Source organism: Mizuhopecten yessoensis, unplaced genomic scaffold (genome assembly GCF_002113885.1).
Source record: "Mizuhopecten yessoensis strain PY_sf001 unplaced genomic scaffold, ASM211388v2 scaffold10945, whole genome shotgun sequence".
NCBI classification, from domain to species: domain Eukaryota; kingdom Metazoa; phylum Mollusca; class Bivalvia; order Pectinida; family Pectinidae; genus Mizuhopecten; species Mizuhopecten yessoensis.
Window position 1 is genome coordinate 67,867 of NW_018408800.1, and position 20,692 is coordinate 88,558.

Sequence of the window (20,692 nt, forward strand, 5' to 3'; positions counted from 1 at the left end):
TCTTTCGTTTGAACAAAATTGTCTTCTCGCACTACTACACATTCTATCCATACAAAGACAAATCCGGAAGGATTTAAATCTAACTTCTCAGAAAATAGGTACAACAGCACTGGGTTTATGTAAAGATGGTCATTTGTACAGGTATTACCATAAATAATCATATTTTAAATAGGTCAACATTTTCAAAGAAGATGTGGGTTTATACATTAAAATAATATATTGCGGGAAGTGTAAAAAGGGAAATGCAAGGTGATAAAATGAAAGTATAGGAAACGAGGGTGTTATATCAAGATTTAAAGTATCCCAAGGTTTGTTATTACATGTAAAATGTGATAAATACATATACAGGNTTATCTACACATTTTGCTTAAACCTATACGGGTGTATCACAAACGTCTGTCATTTTTTTTTATATTTTCTACTTCAAGATCAGCATGGATGAAACCTGAGGATATTTAAATATATTGCTGCATGCAAATATTGTTTTCCCATCGCTGTATTTTACCAAGTAGATTAAAACGTCCTCTTAAAACATGGGACCCTAAAAATTGACATATTTTCCTTTATTTGATAACATAATGAATTAGCAAGAGAATAGTGAAGAACTTCGCTTTGAAGATCAGAACAAGATAGCCAATTACTTCATACTGAACAATACATCTCTAACAGTTGATAGAGTCACGGATTATGACATGTATCCATATCTAGCTCTGCTTAGTCTTTCCCAACAATAAGCTGAAGCAGTCTCTTGTAGTCGCCACTGCAGTCATCGTCAAGCCATTTCCACAGTGTTTGTTTGGTCTTCGTGAGGAAACATTCCTTTATCTGTACCATGTCAATCTGAAAATTTAAACAAAATTATCTAGTTTATTCAACCTTGAGCAATAAACATTTCGGACTTTATCTCCTTTAAAAAACCCATTTTGGTTAATTATGAAGTACATTAAATTTTCTTGGATACATTTTCTGTAAAGCAAACTTGAAACCTCAGTTTTCATTTTCAAAGTTGAACTTAAGTTTCTATTGGAAAATATGCAAATTAATACTTCGGTGTTTTCCATGATCCATTTGAATCCGAAAACAGGCCAAGTAAGTGTGTCATATGTTTGAATTATCTTTATTAAAACATCATATTTCAATCCAGGATCACAATTTCAAAAGTTGTAAACTTTGAGAATGCTTTCAATCCTCAATATAGATATTTGAGCATTTCTTTAAAAAAAATACAAAAACACATGAGCAAGCACATAATTGTAGAAAAAGCTGAATAGTAAAATAGATCATCTATTGGACAAATAAAACTGTATTACAAAAGTATAACTAAGGAATTGACTGTTTGGCAAAATGTTTGGTGTTGGTGTGCTGGCTGTACAAAGTTGGAATACATACCTCAGATCTGGACACAATGATACGAATAAGATCGTCATCATTGGTTCCCAGTCCTTTCATGCAGTCCACCAAACGGTCAGCAAAGAACATCGGTCGGCAACGAATACTAGCCACTATGTAACAGATAAAAGTGACTATTAATAAACCATGATAAATATTTTTTGTCAAATCAAATACTACAGTATATAAATTCGAGATTAAGTCAACTTCACAGACTATACACATATACTGACAGCTAACTGGAGAAAATATCAGGATGAAATTATAAACCTGCAAACCAATATTGGCATGCTCTTGATTCTTACTGAGGAGCAGCCACATAATTGGTCATGGCAGTTGGTCCAAGAGAAAGCCGGCTGGCATGGAACAAAAACCCTCAGGTATATCAGTAAAGCGGTCTGACAACACAAGAAGGAAGGAGAGATGTTTAAAATAGAAGAGCGAGTCAGAAGGGCAATGGACAAAGCAGGGATCCTAATCTCATGAAGTCTAACTCAGTAAACTAACAGGCAGGGCCACCTTACAGACCAAGGGAACTCGATGGGCTCAGGAGAAAAACAATCATGGATTATTGCTAGGTGTGTATGACTAGCTAACAATGGACACGGTAGAATAGTCACTTAACCACTGAAGTAAAAATAGGTTTAAGTAACTCGATATGTCTGAAGACAGTGCAATACGAAATATGACGAACTTCAATGATGTAACACTAAACGGTTCAAAAATAGTTTCCCAGAAAGTGAAATACCTAGCTTCTCTCCAGATGTATAAGGAACCCACATGCAGCAAAAGTTTACAGGGCCATAAAGATATCCTGCACCACCAAATCCTGACCATGCCAAACATGGAATCGTCAAGGTAGATGTGAACAAGTATAATATGGGTGTATGAAATATACGATGACGGACACTTTAGTAACCAAACTGTGCGATGGTTAGCTCGAATGCCAGGGACCAGAATTGGAAATCCTTGTTATGGCGTTAGGCCATCCTCTCAAAATATGCAATTCTATGATGCAAAACCCATCGCAGGCTGGTTAAAGGTTGCTAGGGCAGCAATGCCCGTGAACACAAGGTTAAACCTATAATGTGGAGATTGCTCCAGATGAATAGCGCCTTATCTGTTTTTGACGTCACAGTAGAATGATAGTGCATTCAGTCACTGCAGAAATATTGAAAGTACAAAATTACATTATGTCAATAAAAATTGGGCGTGTAGATTTTAGATTCCATCAGATCAAAGTTTATAGTAGTCGGACATTTACAATGTCAAAGATTGCCTGGCTAATCAACAGGTCATCACTTAATCTTTGCTGGTTGCAGGACCAATGGGGAGAGAGAAAGTCTGATAGAAAGAGTAGATCAAGAAAGTGAGGTACAAAGCTGACAGGAGGAGCTAGCTGTACACTCCAAGGATTTAAACAAGGCAGTTCTGGAGTTGCAAGCAGAGTAAGTAACTATACTGACAGAGATATAATTTCCTGGAGGAAAGCTCAGAAAAAAAAGAAATTAAGCTAGTCGTAGCAATGCATCAAGACTAAAACTGATGTCCTTAGTTGAACCAGCACTGTCATTATATTTGTCCTTATCCTTCTCTGATTTACTTGATCTAAATAGTTACGGGAGTGACTTCACTCATGAGCCATGCCGTGCTTCTGATTAACATTGGTAAGTGTGGCAAAACAGATAATGACAGAACACATTTCTTTTGCAATTTTATAAATATAACTTTTAATATATTTCTGAAATGAAAAGCGAGCCTGCAAATGCAAATAACATAATCGATAACTTCACACAAAAGAATGAAGTAAAGAAAGACAGAAAGGCAAACATAACTACAAATAAAAAAAAGGACCACATTGTTGACCTGGAAGACGAAATCGTCCTGATAAAATTAGCCCACATTCAACACAAGAACTTGTCACGAAAGCAACTAAAAATCAACATTATTTGTGCATGCAGGCATATTTGGCAAAAGTGGCCTACAAAAGTGGTTTGCAGATCTCAAACTGTCTATACTTGAATACAAACAAAGAGTGGTTGCAGAAGATAAGCATACTGAAATTATTGTAATTAATATTAAAATGAAATGGCAATTAACAATATCGAGACAGAAAACCGAACTATATACAATGTATTTAGATTGCTAAATCTGAAGTCAAGAAATGCCTTACCAATGGTGTACAGTGCCTTCTTAAAGTTTCCAGATGTTTCCCGATCAACAGAGTTTAAAATGTCTCGTTGAGTGATCTGTAATAAAAAGAACAATTTCAGTTTGTTTGTTAAACATTATTTGACTTAAGATTACTGTCAAAAAAACACCAGAAAAGATGTGCATGCATATATAGAATCAAACTCATGTTTTTTTTGTGTGAGATCAAAGAACAAAATTAACTAAGGAGGCAGTGCCCAAATCGGATTAGTACGCAAATCGGATCAGTACCCAAATCGGATCACTTTTGGCAAAAATACTTATAAATCAATAGATCAGTTATAACTAGGACGTACTCTTAGAAAAGATAGCAATACATCATTTTTTGTCTACAGATGACCAGATTTTAAGTTCAAATAGCACCAGAAATACTATAAATTCTAAAGGTCATCATAAATGGTAATATGCTGACAAAACATATTCGTTTGAAGTGTAAGATACTGCAAAATTCAAGCCTTGATCCGATTTGGGTCCTTACATTCACAAAAACCGGAAACACTGATTGTCTCAAGTGAGCCCCATATGCTAATTTTGTTTGGAAGGACACCCATCGATTTTCTTCCTTTGATACAACCATAAATGAATATAGTTCCTCCTCAGATTTTTCAATGAATTAATAAAATGATGGTTTGCTGATCCAATTTTGGTACTGTCACCATAGTTTTGTGTGCCTGTATATATTTATCTCCCATATTAATTTTACTAAACATGTGAGCCACTATGATCATCTTGGATATCAAGATATGGGCATCTAAAAAACATATGTTATCTAACAAGTACCATTTTCTACCAAGAGTGAACAAAATCAGACCAACAGGAGAGAAAGTCTAGCTTAAAAAGTCTCGGCCAACCTGAAGCCATGGCAACCATCTTGGAGGATGAGATCTAGATAATATTTCCTAATACAAGAGGCCCAATGAGCCTGAATCGCTCACCTGGTATTAATCTCACACTTGTAATTTTAAAAGTGGATTTAAATACAGCTACACGCAGAATATCAGTGTTTGATTAATAAGAACCTATTAAAAGATTTAAACATATGACGCCTGTGACCTTGATTGTCGAACAAGGACATTAGGTTGAACAGAGTTCATAGTCTTTCAACCCAGCATGCTTTTGACAAAATATCATTACCCTGGACCTTTTGCTCATACAAAACAAGTCATTTAATGATTTAAACATATATTGACCACTGTGACCTTGAATATAGGCGAAGGTCATTCATTTGAACAAATTTGGAAGTCCTTCATCCCAGCATGTTAATGGCCAAATATCATCACCCTTGGCCTCTTGGTTATTCAGAAGAAGTTGTATAAAGCATATTTGACCCTGTGCTCTTGAATATGAGTCAAGGTCATTCATTTGAACAACCTTGGTAGCCCTTTATCCCAGCATGTTACTGGCCAAATATCATTATCCTAGGCCTCTTGGTTATGCAGTAGAAGCTGATTAAAGGTTTTTAACATATTTGATCCCTGTGACCTTAAATATAAGTCGAGGTCATTCAATTGAACAAACTTGGTAGCACTTTATCCCAGCATGCTACAGGCAAAACATCATCACCCTATGCCTCTCGGTTATTCAGAAGAAGTTGTTTAAAGGTTTTAAACATATTTGACCCGTGACCTTGAATATAAATCAAGGTCATTTATTTGAACAAACTTGGTAGCCCTTCATTTCAGCATGTTACTGGCCAACTATCAACACCCTTGACCTCTTGGTTATTCAGAAGAAGTTGTTTAAAGGTTTAAAACATATTTGACCCCTGTGCCCATGAATATAAGTCAAGGTCATTCATTTGAAAAAACTTGGTAGCCCTTCATACCAGCATGCAACAGGCAAAATATCATCAACCTAGGCCTCTTGGTTATTTAGAAGAAGTTGTTTAAAGATTTTAACATATTTGACCCCTGTTTCCTTGAAAATGGATGAAGGTCATTTATTTGAACAAAGTTGGTAGCCCTTCATCCCAGCATGCTTCTGGCCAAATATCATTACCCTAGGCCTTTTGGTTACTGAGAAGAAGTTGTTTAAAGTAAAAAGTTGACTGACGGACGACGGATGCCGCACCATGCCATAAGCTCACTTGGCCCTTCGGGCCAGGTGAGCTAATAACCAATGTGGACTGTACATTAAGTAACATTTATTGTCAAGTATTCACAAAATTGTAATAGAACTAAAGCTATAGACATATTTGTCTCAGTTAATCATAAGCAACAGCAATGTTTGTTTGTTTGGGTTTAACTTTGGTTTATTAGGTTTTATATTTAACAGCTAAAGGTCATTTAAGGACATGCCTCCATGTGTATTGTGTAAGCGTCCATGTGTGTATGTGTGCAGGAGACAGGGTATGTTGGTGTACATGCCTCTTTGTGATAGCGCGGATCTGAAGCCAACTTATTAGTGCTTGTTTGGGTGTAACATCCTCACAACAACCATGCAAAGTCATATGAAGGAGAGTTTCCAGGGAAAGAACCCCAGACATTAAAGAATGAGTAGGGAAGTGACAAAACAAAAGTAAGGGAACTGGAATTCCCTGAGAAAAACCAATGTAGATATATTGGTGTTCCCATACCTTTTAGACAGGTTTTAATCACTTTCATTACTTGTCTTAATGGCTAAACACTGTGAAATCCAAACAGGCAAAATAAAAAATAAACCTATTTTACAATTGATAACAAGAGGCTCAGGGGTCAACTGGTATTTTAATTTTAATTTTAAACCTGCTGAGTACCATACAGGTTTATCAAAGGAATACAAGAAGCAAAGTTGCAAGAAGCACTACATGTTTTGGTGGGTAAGACACCAAGAAAATGAGTTTCTGTGTTATGTCCTAAGGAGGTAGCCTCCAGAGGGGGGCCACATCCTTCATTAATAGATATAGATATTAAATTCCCATTGCCCAAAGATGCTCTAGAACAAGTTTGGTTAATATCCTTTCTTCAGTACAAAAGGAGAAGGATCTTTAATGTTTTCCTCTATTTCCCCTAATGGGCCACACCCATTTGCCCGAAAGGATGGGGCCTACACACCTCAGTTCATACAAATTAATTCTTTTGTCCCTTAGCATGCTCCAGACTGCATTTGGTTTAAATCCTTTCACTTGTACAGTAGGAGAAAAAAATTCCTCTATTTCCCTTTTTGGGCCTGTCACCTGCCCCCAGGGGGGCCACACCCTCCGTTTATACAAACTTGAGGCCCCTTTGTCTAAAGATGCTCTCGAACAAATTTATTCAAAATCCTTCTATTGGTTAAAAGAAGAAGATTTTTGAAGATTTACCTATTTTCCCCCTATTTGGCCCTGCCCCTCAGCCCCCAGAGAGGCCATATCCTCCATTTATACAAAATTGAGAGATCTTTCGCCAATGATGCTCCAGACCAAATTTGGGCAAATCCTTTGGGCCGTTAAGGACTACCTGGTACATGTAGTAGTGTTTTAAAGGGAAAAGTTTACGGATGACTGATGCAGGACGACGGACGCTGCTCCATTGCATAGGTGAGCTGAAAATAAAACAAATGCAGTACATTTCGTATGACATTCAGGATAATAACTTGCAGGCATTTATTATCTTCTACAAGCCTTACCTTGACATATTCATCCCAGGTAGCGCGAAGCTGATATGGGTCTCGCGTTGCAAATATCCTGATAAAAGTTTCCTCATCAGTGCCCCATTTGTCCTCTCCTGCCTTGAACAGTTTTTTGGCATCTCTTTTGGCTTGCTCCATATCAGCTAGCTTTTTGAAGTCCACTTGGAAGAGTCCAGTGCCTACCCCATCACGCTCAATCTCTACTACACCATCATTAAGCTGCTCTACAGTTATCTCATTTCTTCCTCCCTATATTTGGAAAAATTATTGAACACATATATTTCATTTGCCCTCTACCTCTGGTTTGTCTGATTTTACAGCTTTAAATAATAAAGGAGATATATATAAAGAGATCTTGACCTCCGTATTGCTGAATATTTAACACTCTGTTCTTTGATGTTCTTTGATGTACAAATGCCTAAGAAGTTACATTCGAATGCATTACATCATGAAAGTTATTGGGTCTACTGAAAAGTCTAAAGCCTGCAGGGGATACACTCTAGCTGTTGTGGTGACAAAGAATCTGAAACATTTGTTAAAGAAAACTGAATACATGGATCTGATAAACACCATATGGGTTTATCCCTATAGTAAAATAGTGTATTGAAGTTATACCTGGGCTGCTGAGATGAGTAGACGCTTGAAGTCCCCAGAAGTATCATCCCTTATGTCATCCTCAATCTTGTTTTCTGTTACCTTGCGGCTTGGACTGACAACTGTTTAGAAAATAATTCACTGTCATTTATAAGAACCATTAGTCATTCACTGACATTATATGTTAGGAAACATCAACAAACTTTCTAAAACACAGATAAATAAGATTTGTCCATTTACTACAATTAGGAACAGAACAATTAATCTTGTCACTGAAATAAAACCTGCCACACATCTGTTGTGCGAATATAATTAATTAGAAATAATAAATATCCATGTGATAGGTACAACTCATTAATTATCTTCCTTTGTACTTTGTATTTTTATGTTAGGTATCAAATTGATAAACACAATGTATCATGAACCCTAGTGCATGTTGATCTGCAGGTTTAAGATCTGAGCTACCTGTATTGGTATCCATGTATTTTCTTTACATTGGGATCCAGGCTATAACTATATGATCATGTCAAGGGTACTACATGCAGGTAGGGCGTAAGAATTGTACCTGCTGCCCCCAATTGCATGATCGTAAGAGGCGACTAAATTTGGGACCTTATCTCTTCTCTCCTTTCTAATTAACTTTCTTCTTCCTAATGTCTCCCTTGACAATGCCTCACTTGTGGCCATTTGTTGAGCGTTCGCTTCTGTGAGGAAGGCTTCGGGTTCTGTCCCCTGGCCGAGACATACCAAAGTCTTTAAAAATGGTAGTTTCTACACCTGCTTAACGCTCAGCAAATTAGGAGTGGGACGACTGGTTCACCTGTTGTCAGTATAATGTGACCGGGTGGGATGTCCTGCTGGGAGTCTTCAGCAGCAAGTTTCGGTGAGGTAGCAATATAAAGTCGGCATCAGTTCCGCGTTATCACAAGGAGACAAACACGAACATATCGCAGCCTCCCAAAACATGCACGCATACACTACACTCATTCATCTTGCACACAGGGGAGGCCATCCTTAAATGACCATAGCTGTTGATAGGACGTTTAACAATACTAAACCGAACCAAACCAAACCAAAAGTTAACTGAACCTGTATTAAAAGTCCACCTTCAATAAGAGACCACTTCATTGATTCCCACAGTTTAGTCTCTAGATACAAATTTGACTGTACTTGGATGACAGAAAACAAAGTGTCTGGCCCTAATGAGGTTCTAAAGATTATAATTTGTACCCTCTCCATAACATTCTCGCATCTCCTTGATCTGAGCATTGGTCCTAGTCATCATGATCTCAATCAAGCTACGCTCGTCTGTCCCGGGGCCCTGTGGACATGGAAATGGTGAGTCTGATTAGTACTGCTCTCTCTAAAACCTATGAGACATGTCATTTAGATTTCTGAGTAACATAGGTCACTGATATTTCACACATACATTTTGATTTTTAATAAACAACTTTCCATATTTCTTTCGAAGGACTAACATTCATGTCTGACTTCATGTGTATAAGTCTTAATATTTGATGTATGATTGTTTTTGTGATACTTGAATTCATACTCAAAGCAAATTTTACAAGAAATTATGATCACAGGAAAAAAGTAATCTACACTATTGTTATAAAGAAACATAATCAATTCACAGTCAGCATTAACATTTTATGAAACATAAATATGCAAGCATTAGTCTTTCTTTAAACAGGAGGCCCAATGGGCCTGCATCGCTCACCTGGTATTAATCTCACACTTTTAATCTTAAAAGTGGACTAAAATACAGCTACAGGCAGAATATCAGTGTTTGATTCATAAGAACCTTTTAAAAAATTTAAACAAGTGACGTCTGTGACCTTCTATGTCGAACAAGGATATTAGGTTGAAAGTGGGTCAAGGTCATTCAGTTGAACAAACTTGGTAGCCCTTTATCCCAGCATGTTACAGGCCCAATATCAGTACCCTGGGCCTTTTGGTTATTGAGAAGAAGTTGTTTGAAGATTTTACGACATTTGACCCCTGTGACCTTGAAAGTGGGTCAAAGTCATTCATTTGAACAAACATTGTAGCCTTTCATCCCAGCATGCTACAGGCCCAATTTCAGTACCCTGGGCATTTTGGTTATTTAGAAGAAGCCCTTCAGGCCAGGTGAGCTAAAAACAAGAGGCCCATAACAGTCACCTGATTTCTGATATATTTATACAGAGAGTTGATTTTTGTTTTTAATACATGAACAGAAATATTATTCAAAGTGACAAAAAACAATAAACCCACCTTATCCAATACCTAGCATACATATTTGAGACTGAAAAGTATTTGAAACTAGCACCTCTGATTCTAAACAAGGAAAATGAAGAAATTTTAGCACACAGACTCCTTTGGGCCCCACCCTACAGCCCTTGCAGGTAGGGCTGGCTCAAAATTTATCAAAAAAAGTATCAAACTGTCAACTCAGGTATATAATTCCGATTTCCAATCAAGTTATCAACATGTGATATCCAAGGTATCATTTGCCAATATAAACCATAATAATTGATTCTACCATATCTGGATCTTGAGAAGAAGATTTTTGTAATTTTAGTCAATTTGACCCTTTTTGGCCCCGTGCATCAGCCCCTGGGGGTCAGTCAGGGCTGATATGTCATACCATCAAACTGCTATCCAATACTGATAATGCTAACCAAGTTTGAATTAATTCCAATGGAAACTTAACAAATGTTGGTACAAAATGTGATTTCCCTATATAAGCTATAGTAAAGTTTACCCCCTCCCAAGGGGGAAAAGTGAGACCCCAGGGTCATGAAATTCACAATTTTTGTAAAGCACCTTAAGACCCTTCCATCTATGAAGAGTATTTGATTCTAGCATAACAGGATCTTGAGAAGAAGATTTTTGAAATTTTAGTCAATTTGACCCTCAGGCCCCTAGGGGCTGGGGACCATATAATTCACAATTTTGGTTTACCTTTGGCCATGGCATGTTTCTGCAAAATTTCACTGAAATTGGTTCAGGGGTTTTGGAGAAGAAGTCGAAAATGTAAATTGTTTACGGACGCACGACGACGGACAAAAGACGATCGCAATAGGTCACTTGAAACTTTGTCTGAGGTGACCTAAAAAGCATTTTTTTTTTTTTTTTTTATAGATAAACATTTTTAGAAAACTAAGAATATGAATTAGTCCTGAATTAAGTGTTTTTCAGCATAATTTTTAAGGATGAAATAAAAAAACCAAAGTAAATGATTTTGGTTCCATTGAAGACTTAAGGTAATAGGATTGTGTCACCATTTCTCAGTAGAATTTATTCAAATTTTGTAGTTATATTGCTTTGAAGTAAAGAAAATTTTCTGCCACAAAAAAAATATAGGTTGTCGAAATTTTAAGGATTTTAAATGGAAATTTATGTAAAAAGGATTGAATTTTGAAGAAAAAAATGAAAGACCAATTTTTTGCAAAATAATGTCAATACAAATGATACTGACATAGATTAGTATTGCATTAATGTTTATCAATTTAATAAATGCAGAAATTGTGTAAAATAAATTATCTATAAACGATTAAAAATTGACATTTTATAATAAAACCATATACACATAGTAATTGCATGTAAGAGTTATCTTTCTTGAAAAACTTCACAGTAGTAAAATAGGTAGCCGGTTTCCTGAAGTACAGAAAAATGGACATATGTGACTCATTGATAGAAAAAACCTGAATTAATGCCTGGATTGCTTTGAAATACTTTAATATTGAGAGAACACATTGTTCTGTCAATAATAAACATACAATATTCATCAATTTAATATTAAACATTAAAATATGCGGAAATTGTGATACTGTCTCCCTACATTGGATTTCCGTTTATCAATACACTCCTATGACCTTAACACTAAGTTACTTACATAAATAGCCTCCTTGATGGACCAGGCATCATATCGAGGGGGGGGCACAAACAATCCGAGAACAGCTCCACGGAAATTACCACTCAGCTCTCCGTTGATGTCTTTAATCAGATCCTTAAAGAAAAGTGTGAAACAAACAGCAGTTTGAATAATTTGTGATTGTAAAGTTTAAAAAATGCCATGAAAGTTAGGGCAACTGGTTTAAGGTTAACCAACATTAACTAGTCGTGTATGTCATTAAAATAGGAAATGAATTTATCTGTTCCTTCCTTACAAATTTTCAACAGATATAATATTTTAAAGTTATTAATGATTTGTTTAAAACTATAGACAATAAAACTTTAAAACAATACAAACATCAAACTGTTTTTTACTGAAGCAATGTACCAACAAACCTACCCTGCCATAGGCTGTTTTGAATTTTTGCTTGAGCTGCTGTCTCTGTGCGTTGTTTCTTGTGGCAACGACATCGATGATTGCTTGCTCATTTGTGCCTGTAACAAAATAAACCAACTGTACATCATAGATATAACTATATATATTGGTCTACAAAAATCATAATACTTAAGGGGTCATGGTTATTTAGAAACAGTTATATAGACATTAATAGACAATCTATGACACGACATGATCATAACTGTTGCTTAATTTTGCATTTGAATTGTGTCGCTGCATATTTTGTCAGTTAATCCATCTTTTTATACACTCTATATAATTTACAAACATTTCTTCTTTTTTTATATCATAATTATACTGTATACTGGGTTATGTTTGTCACAGTTTGAATTTGTATTCCTCCATTAACTGAGGTTGGGAAAATATAAGTACATGGCATATATAATATGCTTTGAAACGACCTACGAACTAGGTTGTGATAAAGCGGTATATAAGAACCTTGAATTATTATTATTATTATAATTTAGAGAAAGTAGATGTGAATGGTGAAATGAACAATTGGTCATATAATGAATAGATTTTCTCAGTGAAGTTCAAATATAAATAACTGGGCGAACAAGAATGAGTAATATAAGTTGAAAGACATTGTTTCATAATTGTTGTTAAACAAATAAAATATTTATATTTTATGTATTGTTATGAAAATATGAAGAAATTACCCTTCTAATAAATTACAAACCTAAACCCTTCATTGCCCATCTGAGGTAAAGACAGTCGTATTCCGAGCTCCATTTTTGACCAGTAATATCTGTTCCCTCAGCATGTTCATCATCACTATTGTGGTATGCCACGACTGGGTCAGTGTCTGGATACACGTGTAAGCCCGTCACAGTACCAGAGGTCAAATCAAATGTTCCAGACAGCTGCAGACGTTTCATACATTCTGTAACGTACATAGATTTCAGATGCGCCTTTACCTCATCAGACAGCCCCTGTTAAACCAAACAGACAAAATCAGTGGAAGGATATATAACTGGTACATTTTATATCATAATTATAATAAACTTAAGTGGACATTTGGAATAGGATAAGTATCAAATTGTATGATGGTACTTCAATAAAACATTATCAATACATAGTGCACAGTACTGCCATATCAGGATACAGGTATGACAGAGTACAAAGTAAGCAGGGGTTTACTTGGAGTTTAAATATAGTTGGGGTATAATTACTTAAAAATGTTAATCAAAATTAGCATGAGATCTAATGCATTTATGCAATACTGTTAGCAAAAAACTCTTTCATCTGTGACCTTCAAAAAGGTCAAGATCAAAGTTCAATTCAGCATAAAAATAAATTGACTAAAAGCAAGTTTACATTACAGCTTTTTGAAGATTTGTAGATTTGTAGATTTTAACACATTTGTCCCTACTACATTAAATAAGGGTCAAGAAGGTTGTTAACAGGAATTTTACACATTTGGTTACTCAGCAGAATTTGGAGAAAAACTGATGCCAAACTGATGGACGGACAATGGCGGTTGCACTGTTGCATAAATTTATTTGACCCTTAGGCCTCGAGCTTAATAGGAGGAGATGAGCCAGTGCTGCTTATTGAATGTAGAGACTAATTAACAAGGGAAAGTAGATACCAATCTGTATGCAGAATGATTACTCAATGGTTCACATAGAACATTATGGGTTTCCCAACATTTAATCCACCCTTACAAAGCAAACGTTGAAAAGATTTTCTTTTAACTATGAAAATCATAATATCCTCATTCTCATATCATAATAAACACTGAAATTTTTGGTGCACATTTTTCAGGTATTCACACTTAATTAAACACGCGAGCAAATGTTACCTACATCTGTAGCAGTGCCAATATTTGTTTCATTACTTTTTATGTTCGGTTCTGATATATCACCGAGCTGAAAATTATTGTTTTTACTGGGAAAAAAATAACATGTTCAAAATATCTGTCAATTTGTGTAAAATAGAGAAGCACTTATCATTATCATGATTTTCTGAGAAAATTAACAAAAATGTATAATTTCCTGATCTAGATTGATCCTTCAAAGAAACTGATTTAGGAAAGTATTTACATTATATGGGATTTATTTCAACAAGTTCATCTAAAGTCATTATAACTAATTATTTCACTATAACAACATTAACAGACAAAGAAAAAAACATAAAATGAAAATTACTGTGATACAAAACCATGGCCATAAAAAATACATATACCTATAAAAAGCAAACCAATTTAGCAAAACTATAATACATTGTCCTCTGTCTAAACTGGATGTTGATGACATCACATATCGGTAATTTGTCCCGTTTGCAGAGAGTTCTGGATCATAAACGGTGCTTGTTACAACGTACTGTAAACATTTGTGTAGTTTGCACAGTTTTTTGATGCTGAAATTAAGGTTGAAGTTGGGGGTGCACAAATGATACACCTATAGATATTTTCAGAGTTTTTTTACCCAGAAAGATCATCGATTTGAATGTTCTGCCGGTATATATAGTCTGTGTCTCGTATAATAGGGATGACTGTCTGTGTTCTGTATAATAGGGATGACTGTCTGTGTTCTGTATAATAGGGATGACTATCTGTGTCTCATATAGTAGGGATGACTATCTGTGTTTCGTATAATAGGGATGACTATCTGTGTCTGGTATATTAGGGACAACTGTCTGTGTTTCGTATAAAAGGGATGACTATCAGTGTCTCGTATAATAGGTATGACTATCTGTGTCTCGAATAATAGGGATGACTATCAGTGTCTCGTATAATAGGGATGACTATCTGTGTCTTGTATAATAGGTATGACTATCTGTGTCTCGTATAATAGGGATGACTATCTGTGTCTGGTTTAATAGGGATGACTATCTGTGTCTGGTATAATAGGGATGACTATCTGTGTCTGGTATAATAGGGATGACTATCAGTGTCTGGGATAATAGGGATGACTATCTGTGTCTGGTTTAATAGGGATGACTGTCTGTGTCTCGTATAATAGGGATGACTGTCTGTGTCTCTTATAATAGGGATGACTAACAGTGTCTCGTATAATAGGGATGACTATCTGTGTCTCGTATAATTGTATTGATTACGCTTATTGTATTAATTGTATATCTATTGTACTATTAAGCGCTTTAGAGTGGCTTATGATAGCTAGATAGGGAGCTATATCAAATGCTGTTTATTATTATCATAATTATTATTCCAGTCATGGTCAGAAGTAATTTATATAATGTCAATTTTTGTCAAAACTGGCAATATATATTGAGTAAACATTATAAAATGTACAATTTACATTTATCATAAAATACCTCACAAAAATATCCTTTCATAAATAACTAATTTAGTTATTCAAACATTTTATTTTTTTCTGTGATGAAAATTGAATTTTAAATGTGACATAAACAAATCAAAATAAACATTTTCTTTAACATATAAATCTAGAAAGCACTATGCAAAATAATTCTATCACACATTTTTATTCTTAAAACTTCTACTGTGTTTTCCCCTTACATTGAACCCTCAACATTAGTGTGTAAAGGAAATGATAAACGTTTTTAAAGGGAAACTATGACTTTTACTCTTGATTATGAAATAGTTGCAAGATATCAAAATAATTTCTGAGCCAATTGTAGCCAGAACACTGTCAGAATCTAACTCTCTTGAAGGCCAATGTCACACTTAAAAAACTCTCACTCTTTGTTTTAGAGGATTGACCAGAATAAGCTAACCTTTCCAGATTTCTGTTAATTTAAGAGAATATAAGATAATGCAATACAATCAAGCAGAAATTCAAGGAAAATAACTAGAACATTACTAAGTCAGTTTCTCGCAAAAATGTTTTGTCAAAACAATGAACTCTTGAATATATTGTTTATCTGCAATATGAAATTGTGAGGTATATATAATTTGTAATAATTTTCTTTAACAAGAGTTCCCATGGGCCTGCATCGCTCACCTGGTATTAATCTCACACTTGTAATATCTTAAAAACAGGCAGAATCTCAGTGTTTGATTTATAAGAACCGATTAAAAGATTTAAACATATGACGCCTGTGACGTGGGATGTCGAAAAAAAGGACATTAGGTTTAAAGTGGGTCAAGGTCATTCATTTGAACAAACTTGGTAGCCCTTCATCACAGCCTTCATCACAGCATGCTACATCCCCAATATCAGTACCCTGGGCCTTTTGGTTATTGAAAAGAAGTTGTTTGAAGATTTTCAAACATTTGACCCCTGTGACCTTGAAAGTTGGTCATTCATTGCCCTTCATACCAGCATGCTACAGGTCTAATATCAGTACCCTGGTCTTTTGGTTATTGAGAAGAAGTTGTTTGAAGATTTTAAGACATTTGACCCCTGTGACCTTGAAGGTTGGTAAAGGTCATTCATTTGAACAAACTTGGTAGTTCTTTATCTCAGCATGCTTCCAGCCAAATATCAGTACCCTGGGCATTTTGGTTATTGAGAAGAAGTCATTTGAAGATTTTAAGACATTTGACCACTGTGACCTTGAAAGTGGGTCAAGGTCATTCGTTTGAACAAACTTTGTAGACTTTAATCCCAGCATGCTACCGGCCCAATATCAGTACCCTGGGCCTTTTGGTTATTAAGAAGAAGTCGTTCGAAGATTTTAAGACATTTGACCCCTGTGACCTTGAAAGTAGGTCAAGGTCATTCATTTGAACAAACTTGGTAGTCCTTCATCCCAGCATGCTACTGGCCAAATATCATCAGCTGGGGCCTCTTGGTTATTCAGAAGAAGTTGTTTAAAGTAAAAAGTTGATGCCGGAAGGACGACAGACGGACAGCGGAAGTAAGCCGCACCATGCCATAAACTCACTTGGCCCTTCGGGCCAGGTGAGCTAAAAATTAATAAACTATAGATAGAATTATGAAAATTTCAATTAAAAAAAAGTTTCTGAACTTTTCACCAATTTCATCAAGAAATACTGGGAAGTTGGAAGGCAAGAACAAACTTACATCTGAACAACTAAATGAAAAGAAAACCAACTTACCCCATTTGAACTCTGCAATTCAAATTATTAGAGTGAAAAAAATTGCATGTGAGATTATTGATACAAAACAAAGCAAAACAGGTTTAGTTTTTCCTTTTGTGAAGTAGGTGTGATTGGTGCACAAATTCACACATATTACTGTATATCCAATATTTGTAGAAATCAAACATATTGATCAAATGTTTTTTAAAACTTAAAAAAAGAAAAAACATGAAAACTTTAGACATTCTTCAGAGTCCACAATTTGAAAAATCATTAAAATTAAAATTGATTCTGTTATACATGTTAATCATTGATTCTACGATATTTCTGCCTCCTTGATTACTACTTCAGCTGTAGTACAACTGATCTGTGTGAATAAAGTTTAAAGTGTAGTCAATGTGGCAATAATTCCAATTACTGGATTTGTGAATCACACTGACTCATAAAAACCTTACCTAAACATATAAGCACGGAATTAGATTAGATTGTTATCTAAGTCCGTGGTGAAACATTACATATCAATCTGGTGAATCATATGTCCAAGTAAACCTGACATGTGAATCAATCTCAATACCTAGTCCGAATTATTCTGACGTTTTATCAACATTTTTCATATCGGTCTGTCGTCTTAATTGACGACAGATCGATCTGAAAAAAGTCGATAACACGTCAGAACTAGAACACTGACAGGTCAGTAAGGGCCCCGTCTTGTGGCAATATATCCCACATAATCATCAAGAAGCAATCTGCCCATATAGTTGAGCTTGACGTTTGACATTTGGACTTAAAAAAAAATCGCAAGGAAGCAAAATATACATTATACATGTACTATGATGGGAGTCTTGTTTCCTTCCACCTCCATATTTGCTAGGCTAACAGAAATGTAAATACCGGTTCAATACTCATTTGTTAGCTTTGATTTGTTTTATTTCACCTTATATACCTCCTCCATCAACAGCAAGGGTAAAAGTCAGAGATCCACTTTGTCTTTGACCTTTGTACCCAAATGACCTTGACAATTAACCCAGTGACCCTGATCTTTGGTCAGTTGACTTATTCTTTAATTCCGACCAACTTTGCTTCTTAATATCATAACAAAATGTTAATCAGTAAAAAATACAAAATTTGACCTTGACCCTTTGGACCCCATAACCTGGACCTAAGGTCAGTTGACTCTGTGTTAAGTTCTGAACAACATTGCTTCATAATGTCATAACAAAATGTTCATCAGGGAAAAGGTACAAAATTTAACCTTCACCTTTGACCCAGTGACCTTGACCTTTGGTCAATTGACTCCTTGTTTAATTCTGAGCAACATTGCTTCAAAGTGTCTAAGCGAAATGTTCACCAGTGAAAAGATACAAAATTTAACCTTGACCTTTGGTCAGTTGACTCCTTGTTTAATTCTGATCAACTTTGCTTCATCATGTCATAACAAAATGTTCATCAGTGAAAAGATGCAAAATTTGACCTTGACCTTTGAATCTAATGACCTTGACGTTTTACCTCCACTTTTTACCTCAGTGTGTCTCTTTGTTTAATTCCGAACAACTTTCCTTCATAATGTCATAGCGAAATGTTCACCAATGAAAATCTACAAAATTTGACCTTGACTCGTGACCCGATGACCTTGACCTTTGGTCAGTTGACTCCTTGTTTAATTCTGATCAACTTTGCTTCATAATGTCATAACAAAATGTTCATCAGTGGAAAGATGAAATATTTGACTTTGACCTTTGACCTCAACTTTTTACCTCAGTGTGTCTCTTTGTTTAATTCCAAACAACTTTCCTTCATAATGTCATAGCGAAATGTTCACCAATGAAAATCTACAAAATTTGACCTTGACTCGTGACCCGATGACCTTGACCTTTGGTCAGTTGACTCCTTGTTTAATTCTGATCAACTTTGCTTTATAATGTCATAACAAAATGTTCATCAGTGGAAAGATGAAAAATTTGACCTCGACCTTTGAACCTCATCACCTTAACCTTTGACCTTGACTTTTTGTGTACTGAACATCTTGACCAAGTTTCATGAACATCAGTCAATAAATACCAAAGTAATCAGCCAGGAATGACCTCTTTGGACGGACAGACAGACAGACAGACAGACAGACAGACAGAGTGATTACTATAGGGCACCCGTATCTCCGATTTTTTTTTTTAAGTCCAAATGTCAAACGTCAAGCTCAACTATATGGGCAGATTGCTTCTTGATGATTATGTGGGATATATTACCACAAGATGGGGCCCTTACTGACCTGTCAGTGTTCTAGTTCTGACGTGTTATCGACTTTTTTCATATCAGTCTGTCGTCAATTAAGACAGCAGACTGATATGAAAAATGTTGATAAAACGTCAGAATAATTCGGACTAGGTATTGAGATTGATTCACATGTCAGGTTTATCTAAATACCTTATATGTAGCATTGAAACTGTATTAAATATTGTGAAATAAAATGTTCTGAAGTTGGTATGTAAAACATTCCAAATAAAACTGATATGTGAATCTGCTGAACTGATGCCCCAAGTATTAGCTAGTGATCATATGTGAATCACTTTAAATACTCTGATATGTGAATCCATGTTCCAAGTGTAAACTGATTAATCACTCCAAAAAAAAATATGATTGTGAATAATTGAAAGGACCGTTAATTGAAATAAAGTTGAAAGGTGAACTCTCTCTGAATAAACCTGATATGTGAATAATTCAAAGTAAACCTGACCATTCAATTTCTTACAAGTAAACCTAGTAAGCAACACGATCATATAATACATTTTTTAATAAGGTCAGCCTTACATGTGCATCAAATGAAACAGACATGACTACATCACACCTAAGGATCCCCATTCCACTGCCAAAAACTGTAACCAAGTGTTGGAAAACATTTTTTTCAGCCTGACTATAGCTATAGCTTTGATAAATCATTTCTTAAAAAAAACATTATCTTGCTGGACTTTCAAAATTTAATGAGAAAAAATAAAGACGAAAATAAACAAAACATAATCCACAACAGTGTATAGAGTGTAAAATATATGTCCGGGCTAGAACATTGGATTTAAGATTGATATGCTAACATTCTAACCGATCGTGCTACCTGGCCAACAGAAGTGTCTTTGCCCAACTGTGCTAGAGTATATCCAAACAGAAGTTAAGGGGAGATTACTCAAACAGGAAAAAAGCACAGTGCAGAGTGACAGTGATCCTTAAAATGTTATATGAATAATTAAACAGATATCATTGTATGTGAATCAATCTACCATTGTTATGCAATACATCAATTTACCTCCTCTTCCTCCTCCTCTTCTTCTTCTTCCTCTTCATCCTCTTCTTCTTCTTCTTGCCTCTCCCTTCTCTGTTACCATAAACAGCACACAATAACCTTAATCTGACTTTATACGTATTGGATAAAAATTGTGTCATTTTGATAACACGGACAATGACAATCTAGGGCTGGTAGGTGTCATAGGATTTCCTAGAACGTAACAATCTTTCCACCAATGAACTGTTTTGTGTCAAGTTGCTGTCATAATCATTATACTGCTCTTCTATATGATTACATTTTCCAACATATAACACAAAGACTCAAAATTAAGCTCATG

The 20,692-nt window shown here is 35.4% G+C and overlaps 1 protein-coding gene across 2 annotated transcripts; it reads right to left on the minus strand.

Annotated features, from left to right (window-relative positions):
- Positions 1–366: 366 nt before the first annotated feature.
- Positions 367–20,411, minus strand: LOC110463921 (annexin A7-like). Of its 2 annotated transcripts, XM_021518861.1 has the most exons (11): positions 20,377–20,397; positions 17,106–17,117; positions 12,798–13,050; positions 12,062–12,156; positions 11,663–11,776; positions 9,013–9,103; positions 7,804–7,904; positions 7,186–7,437; positions 3,563–3,638; positions 1,390–1,502; positions 367–840 (listed from the first exon to the last, which is right to left on the minus strand). In XM_021518861.1, the coding sequence occupies exons 3-11, from the start codon at positions 13,012–13,014 to the stop codon at positions 715–717; spliced, it is 1,185 nt and encodes a 394-aa protein (XP_021374536.1). In that variant the 5' UTR covers positions 13,015–13,050; positions 17,106–17,117; positions 20,377–20,397; the 3' UTR covers positions 367–714. The 2 variants fall into 2 exon arrangements, with proteins under 2 accessions (XP_021374536.1, XP_021374537.1); XM_021518862.1 differs by lacking the exon at positions 17,106–17,117 and having other exon boundaries at positions 20,377–20,411.
- Positions 20,412–20,692: the final 281 nt, after the last annotated feature.

Bases quoted from the DNA above. Each gene is read 5' to 3' on its own strand.
- LOC110463921 (XM_021518862.1), bottom strand. From the start codon at position 13,014: ATGTACGTTACAGAATGTATGAAACGTCTGCAGCTGTCTGGAACATTT. The intron at 3,639-7,185 runs GTAAGGCTTGTA...TTTTTATTACAG, and splicing joins CCTGGGATGAATATGTCAAG to ATCACTCAACGAGACATTTT. The intron at 841-1,389 runs GTATGTATTCCA...TTAAATTTTCAG, and splicing joins TCATTGTGTCCAGATCTGAG to ATTGACATGGTACAGATAAA.